At 49.5% G+C, this 7,246-nt stretch overlaps 3 protein-coding genes across 5 annotated transcripts in view; 2 read left to right on the forward strand and 1 right to left on the reverse strand.

Moving 5' to 3' along the window:
* Positions 1-1,043, forward strand: part of H257_06729 (hypothetical protein) — a gene marked incomplete at both ends in the record, with an annotated part of 1,189 nt that extends 146 nt beyond the window's left edge. Inside the window, 3 exons of the mRNA XM_009832078.1 lie at positions 5-673; positions 731-817; positions 864-1,043. Coding sequence (XP_009830380.1) covers positions 5-673; positions 731-817; positions 864-1,043 — 936 coding nt within the window. The remainder of the gene's footprint in view (positions 1-4; positions 674-730; positions 818-863) is intronic.
* A 1,719-nt stretch (positions 1,044-2,762) lies between these two features.
* H257_06730 (hypothetical protein) lies at positions 2,763-4,655 on the reverse strand. 3 transcript variants are annotated; one of them, XM_009832080.1, is made up of 3 exons: positions 3,274-4,655; positions 3,130-3,216; positions 2,763-3,083 (listed from the first exon to the last, which is right to left on the reverse strand). In XM_009832080.1, exons 1-3 carry the CDS (start codon positions 4,588-4,590, stop codon positions 2,904-2,906), a joined length of 1,584 nt encoding a protein of 527 aa, XP_009830382.1. In that variant the 5' UTR covers positions 4,591-4,655; the 3' UTR covers positions 2,763-2,903. The 3 variants fall into 3 exon arrangements, with proteins under 3 accessions (XP_009830382.1, XP_009830381.1, XP_009830383.1); XM_009832079.1 differs by having other exon boundaries at positions 2,763-3,216; XM_009832081.1 differs by having other exon boundaries at positions 3,130-4,655.
* Positions 4,656-6,947: 2,292 nt separating this feature from the next.
* Positions 6,948-7,145, forward strand: H257_06731 (catalase; the record flags this gene model as incomplete). Its single annotated transcript, XM_009832082.1, has 1 exon — positions 6,948-7,145. One exon carries the CDS (start codon positions 6,948-6,950, stop codon positions 7,143-7,145), a length of 198 nt encoding a protein of 65 aa, XP_009830384.1.
* Positions 7,146-7,246: the final 101 nt, after the last annotated feature.

Raw genomic sequence — 7,246 nt, forward strand, 5'->3', positions numbered from 1 at the left:
GAAGTACCACTTCAAGACGGACCAAGGCATCCGCAACCTACCGGTGGACGTAGCGGACAAGCTGGCGGGAACCAACCCCGACTACGCCATCCAAGACCTGTACGAAGCCATCGGCCGCAAGGAGTACCCTACGTGGACCTTGTACGTGCAGGTCTTGACGGTGGCCCAAGCCACTGCGCACCTCGAAGCGGGATTCAACCCGTTCGACGTGACGAAAGTGTGGCCCCATGACGCGTCTCCGTTGCGCGAGGTGGGCAAACTGGTGCTCAATCGCAACCCGCCCAACTACTTCAGCGACGTCGAGCAGCTCGCGTTCTCCCCCGCCCACTTTGTTCCGGGCATCCAGGCATCCCCGGACAAGATGCTCCAGGGGCGGCTGTTCTCGTACTCGGACACGCACCGCCACCGGTTGGGCCCCAACTACCAGCAGATCCCGGTGAACCAATCCGTGCAACGCCCGCCGCGAAACTACCAACGCGACGGGTTCATGACTGTCAACGGCAACCAAGGCAGCGCCCCCAACTACTTCCCCAACAGCGACCCCACGTCGCCCCAGTACTTGGACACTCGTGACCCGGTGCCTCAATCTGGTGCTGCGTTGTTGGCGGCTGTCGCTCGCTACAGCACGAAAGACGACGACAACTTTTCGCAAGCGGGGCAGTTCTATCGACAGGTACGGAATGAAGATGGCGTTGTTGTTGCTTGAGGCGGAGTCTCATGCTGCATGTAGGTGTTGAATGACGACGAGCGGGCTCGCTTGGTTGACAACATCGCGGGGAGTTTGGTGCATGCCAGCGACGCCGTTCAAGCCCGAACGGTACGAGGTCGCAGCTCCATTGGATGGGATGTTGATGTCTCCTTAGGTGGCGAATTTCACGGCCGCGGACAGCCAGTATGGACAGCGTGTGGCTCAAAAAGTGGCCGAGTTGCGTGCGAAGGCCCAACCCGAAGGAGCCAAGCCTGCCGCAGCCAAGTTGAACCCCCCGCGGGCTGCCGGATTCAAACCTGTAGACCCCACCGAGGATGCGTTGCCGCGCCTGTAACCAGCAGCGGCAGTGGTGCATATGTGGCGTGTCCGTAGCTGGACTGGATTGTTGAAGTGGATAGTTTTTGATATTTCTATACAGTACTGTATTCATCACTGATGGGACCGTGTCGCATTCGATTCGAAACTTTGCAATGTCGATTGGTTTGGCGATACAAGGCCACTAGCTACATTTCTTCCGTGTAATGCATAAACGACACTTGCATTCCATACGCGTGGATGGTTGTGTTGCAGCGGACTCGACTCGCATCAACCTAGTGAAAGGGGAGGGTTCTGACTCGACCCTAACTAGGCTTCCTGGTGTCGATGCCAAGGACCTGAGGAAACCTGGGACTGAACAGCGACCATCGGTGTGTTCTTGTCCTACGTTGATCAGGTGTAAAGTGATCTATGAGTAGCGTGCGTCGGCATGCATTATGTACTGTATTCACACTACGAAGGCTACGTACTATTTTTGTTCTGTAAAATTCTACACAACTTCCAACTACAAATATACTTTAAATAAAATTCTCAAATATATACTCAAACATGAAATATACAAATATATACATACAAATATATTGCATTTAGGGTGAGTTTACGGACGATCACACTGGTAGTATGTATGATACTGCATCGCTGATGAAAGGAAGTAGATGGTGATAACAGTGATAGCCTTGGTGGTCCATCTCAAGAACCACTACGCGTTGCTGTTTGCGTTGCGCGAGTGGAAAGATTCGTCGACACAGGAATGGACGAGGCAACTCCTTACAGCGCGTCGGTGCCAACGACCCACTGCATGGATAGATTGGAGTGAGCTGCGGCAGATTTTTCTGGCATGGGTAGGGTCTTATCATTTGTGGTTACACCGTGAAGTACTGCATAATTCTACTCAATTGGCTCATTTACCCATATCCAAGGATGCTTCCAAACATTTCGGAGGCATCCGCTTTCCCTGTAAGGGGTTTTATTAGCTTTAAAAATTAACGTAGCTCATTCTACGCTAGCTTGAGTTTTTGTATAGGACAAGCATTCGTTTACCATTCAGCATTAAGTAAATTCAAGTGAAGAAATACCGAGCATTATTATTGTATTTCGACTGCAACTTTACCAGAGAAAGGGGTTTCTTTACATGCAACTCGCCTGAGAGCAGGACTGTGAAGTTCAGGCGATGGAATTGGCGGCATACATGTATTCAACTCAATACGAATAGATTAAAAAGAGAATAACGTTAGCAGAATCCGACAAGGGGTTAAAAAGTTACCCTCCCGATAGCCCAAACGGATGGTATGGTACACGTCATTTATAAATATATTTCGATGTAGTATTCATTCAACGACTTCATCGAACAATTCATCTACGTCGACAGAGCTGGGATGATTGTTCGTCTGTTTTCTTGATGAATTTGTGTCAATACGAGTCCGATTCATGAATACAGCCACAAATTTGGCGGCTGGTGACCTAGGTGTACCTGTGCATTTTTACATATTCGGATACACAATTTCTATCCGGTCAAAGGCCTGGACCTTTTATTCTTATACGCTTCTATTATCTGAAACAGTATTGGATCCTTGCGTATATAGAATTATGAGATGCATTTGACCCTCATTTCTAATTTCGATTGATGATACTTTACAGAGCATGCATTGCCAGGGTGAATAATTAAACTCCGTCGATTTGTTCTCCCCCTAGATTAAAAGATCTTATGAAAATGAAATACTAGTAGCAGCAAGAAAAGTTTGTGAAAAGTTGGTGCTATTAATACTGTAGTACTACTGTACACCACAAATTATACTATTAATAGTACACACAAGTGAAAGGTCTTATCGAGAGGAGCCCAGCTACGCACGCGACACATGGTATGCACTGCTGCCACTGTTTACAAGAGTGGCAACGCATCCTCGGTGGGGTCTACAGGTTTGAATCCGGCAGCCCGCGGGGGGTTCAACTTGGCTGCGGCAGGCTTGGCTCCTTCGGGTTGGGCCTTCGCACGCAACTCGGCCACTTTTTGAGCCACACGCTGTCCATACTGGCTGTCCGCGGCCGTGAAATTCGCCACCTAAGGAGACATCAACATCCCATCCAATGGAGCTGCGACCTCGTACCGTTCGGGCTTGAACGGCGTCGCTGGCATGCACCAAACTCCCCGCGATGTTGTCAACCAAGCGAGCCCGCTCGTCGTCATTCAACACCTACATGCAGCATGAGACTCCGCCTCAAGCAACAACAACGCCATCTTCATTCCGTACCTGTCGATAGAACTGCCCCGCTTGCGAAAAGTTGTCGTCGTCTTTCGTGCTGTAGCGAGCGACAGCCGCCAACAACGCAGCACCAGATTGAGGCACCGGGTCACGAGTGTCCAAGTACTGGGGCGACGTGGGGTCGCTGTTGGGGAAGTAGTTGGGGGCGCTGCCTTGGTTGCCGTTGACAGTCATGAACCCGTCGCGTTGGTAGTTTCGCGGCGGGCGTTGCACGGATTGGTTCACCGGGATCTGCTGGTAGTTGGGGCCCAACCGGTGGCGGTGCGTGTCCGAGTACGAGAACAGCCGCCCCTGGAGCATCTTGTCCGGGGATGCCTGGATGCCCGGAACAAAGTGGGCGGGGGAGAACGCGAGCTGCTCGACGTCGCTGAAGTAGTTGGGCGGGTTGCGATTGAGCACCAGTTTGCCCACCTCGCGCAACGGAGACGCGTCATGGGGCCACACTTTCGTCACGTCGAACGGGTTGAATCCCGCTTCGAGGTGCGCAGTGGCTTGGGCCACCGTCAAGACCTGCACGTACAAGGTCCACGTAGGGTACTCCTTGCGGCCGATGGCTTCGTACAGGTCTTGGATGGCGTAGTCGGGGTTGGTTCCCGCCAGCTTGTCCGCTACGTCCACCGGTAGGTTGCGGATGCCTTGGTCCGTCTTGAAGTGGTACTTCACGTAGCTAACAACGCCGTCCTTGTTCACGTTTTCAAACGTGTGGCTGCCGTAGCCGTTCATGTGGCGATGGCCGTCAGGGATGCCGCGGTCCGAGAACAAGAACGACACTTGGTGCGTGGTCTCCGGCCGCAACGAGATGAAGTCCCACATCATGTTGGCGTCCTTGAGGTGCGTCGATGGATGCCGCTTCTGCGTGTGGATGAAGCTCGGGAACAGAATCGGGTCGCGAATGAAAAAGATCGGCGTGTTGTTGCCCACCAAGTCCCAGTTTCCCTCCTCCGTGTAAAACTTGATGGCGAACCCACGGGGATCGCGAACGGTGTCGGCACTCCCTTGCTCCCCTCCAACGGTCGAGAACCGAACGGCGATGGGGGTTCGCTTCCCCACGGCAGAGAACAGCGCTGCGCTTGTCACCGACGAAATGTCGTGCGTCGTTTCAAAGTACCCGAACGCACCAGCCCCCTTGGCGTGCACCACGCGCTCGGGAATTCGTTCGCGATCAAAGTGGGCAAGGTGGTCGAGCAAGGCAAAGTCTTGGAGGACGATGGGTCCATGCGGACCCGCAGTTTGCGATGCCGTGAGCCCATGGTTTGGCAGTGGGGCGCCATTGCTTGTCGATAGGACGGACTTCTTCGTTGCCATCTTGCGTGACAGGGGGAGTCAATTGAAAAATGAATGAAGAAGATATATTTCCTTGAATTGTTCCACCGAACACTACAAGACTACCGGTTCATCAGGGGGGGCCCTTCTCAGGGGCGTCTTCGGTGGAAAGTTGATTCTGACGTGAATCCTGATTTTGTGACATTTTGCCTGTACTGGTGGATTTACAATCATTTTGTTGAAACCACCACATTCACGCATAGGATTAATATCAGCGCGTTAACAGTACAGTACGTACATATTGTGTTTTTACCTATAGAGTGAGTGGGTTCTTCCAAAGATCCCAAAAATGTCATATGTCATTTGACAGTGGGTACCCCGGTGTACAGCTACGGTAGTATCATTGAAGAATGGCAAGTGTGGAGGTGCAAGCGGCGAGGCGCTGACTGCTCAGAAACGGGCAAGACAGAATATACCTCATACTCATGGACTGGTAGTCCTCCAGAAACACCTCAGATGGTACTCAGACCAGTTTTTTATCGATCTGAGAGTCGATAAAAGTGTTCTCCGTTTCAACATCAATCTTGCTGTCTGAAAATGCAAATTTCTGCGATTGTAAGGGCTGGAACTCTGCGAAGAAGAAAAAGAAGAAAACAACGTCGTCGCACTTCTGAGGGTTCCTGAGATCACACAATAAACGGTTCTGAAAATTGTAACGTTTACTACGAAGTACCGGTACGTGAGTTCCGGTGGAATTTTCTCCTTATGGCTGGTTTGGCCCATTATTTGTTGATCGAGGCCACGTTTTGATTCGTCATAAATAATAAAGTTTAGCCAATCATGCAGTATATCCCAATGACAATTCGGGCATGTGAAAGGTCTCTCAGGAGTACTGTACTGTTAATACTACAGTAGTAGGTCATACTATTAATAGCAGCACACGGCAACATACGTACCGGTACTATATACCAACTGTTTTTCCTCGCCGTCCTACAGATGTACTTGTACATAAAGTCTAGGGTTCGCATGCAAACATCTTGCAAACATCTACAGTACAAGGTTCATATGTGAAATATGCTACTTCGAAGTAAGCTTACTATTATTAATAATAGTAGTAGGGTGAGTCAATGAACAGAGTTGACACAACGAGGTACAGTAGCACAACTGCTTCATGTCTGTGCTCCTCCTTATGGGAGTGCGATGTGGTATCCAGATTGCACTCGCATGGAACCTCTGTATATATAGATGATGCAATTACAGAGGTTTCGGTTGATGAATCGAACGAACCAATCAAGCATAACCCAAGTGTACTGATCCGAGGAAATCGCAGATTTGACTGAACATCAGCTCTATGAGTGAATGTGGTTGATTGTATGGTGCACGTCATCTATAAACTACCAACTTTTCACAAAAATTTCTGACTTCTATTTCATATTCATTACTCAAAATTTCAGCAAATTGAGACGTAGAATCGACAGATCTCAATGTAATGAAGAAATTCTACGTCTCATATTCAAATTTGGAGTTGAATTGGTCCAGAAATAGATATTTAACCTAGCGGTATTTTACATGGGCGCTTGGATATTTGGCCATAGGGGTGGCTGCTGAGATGTATCTTGATTTTTGTATGTAACACTTATCCGTATATAATATCCGGAGGCAGTTGGGACCTTTAACCTCCCACTGCAGTGATAAAACGCATGAAATCGGTATTTAACGTATTTTGTTTTTGGGTTTAACTACATTAATTGTACGTTAAATAATAAAACCTCCACTCCTCGATTTGGCCAGTTGGAAGTTTTTAGATGACGTGCACCATAAATCCCATGAAATACGAATAATTCCCTCATTAAAACAATTCCACTGTTCATTTGACTTAAGATACTGTTTCAAGGATACACGTTTTCCGTCGTAGCCCTTTAACCCGTGACTCTGTCCTACCCCCGATGAGTGCATACCATGCTAAATCCCGGGGTTAAATGCATCTCTTTAGTTAGCTATACAGCGAAACACTGGCGCTACATTTAATTAACCCCTATCAAGTGCTGAGGTAACGTGACGGAGTATTTGTACTAACTGTAAGTCCCATCCATAGCAGCACCATAATTCCAGTGCTTTGTGAGAAAAACAACAGTGGAACTACATTAATTACGGAATTGTACAATGAAATTGAACTTACAGTTCTAAGTTTTACACGGCAAAATGTCACAAAATCAGGATTCACGTCAGAATCAACTTTCCACCGAAGACGCCCCTGAGAAGGGCCCCCCCTGATGAACCGGTAGTCTTGTAGTGTTCGGTGGAACAATTCAAGGAAATATATCTTCTTCATTCATTTTTCAATTGACTCCCCCTGTCACGCAAGATGGCAACGAAGAAGTCCGTCCTATCGACAAGCAATGGCGCCCCACTGCCAAACCATGGGCTCACGGCATCGCAAACTGCGGGTCCGCATGGACCCATCGTCCTCCAAGACTTTGCCTTGCTCGACCACCTTGCCCACTTTGATCGCGAACGAATTCCCGAGCGCGTGGTGCACGCCAAGGGGGCTGGTGCGTTCGGGTACTTTGAAACGACGCACGACATTTCGTCGGTGACAAGCGCAGCGCTGTTCTCTGCCGTGGGGAAGCGAACCCCCATCGCCGTTCGGTTCTCGACCGTTGGAGGGGAGCAAGGGAGTGCCGACACCGTTCGCGAT

The sequence above is a fragment of the Aphanomyces astaci genome, assembly GCF_000520075.1.
Source record: "Aphanomyces astaci strain APO3 unplaced genomic scaffold supercont1.13, whole genome shotgun sequence".
Classification (NCBI taxonomy): Eukaryota; Oomycota; class Saprolegniomycetes; order Saprolegniales; family Verrucalvaceae; genus Aphanomyces; species Aphanomyces astaci.

Bases quoted from the DNA above. Each gene is read 5' to 3' on its own strand.
- H257_06730 (XM_009832079.1), bottom strand. From the start codon at position 4,590: ATGGCAACGAAGAAGTCCGTCCTATCGACAAGCAATGGCGCCCCACTG. The intron at 3,217-3,273 runs GTACGGAATGAA...TGCTGCATGTAG, and splicing joins CGGGGCAGTTCTATCGACAG to GTGTTGAATGACGACGAGCG.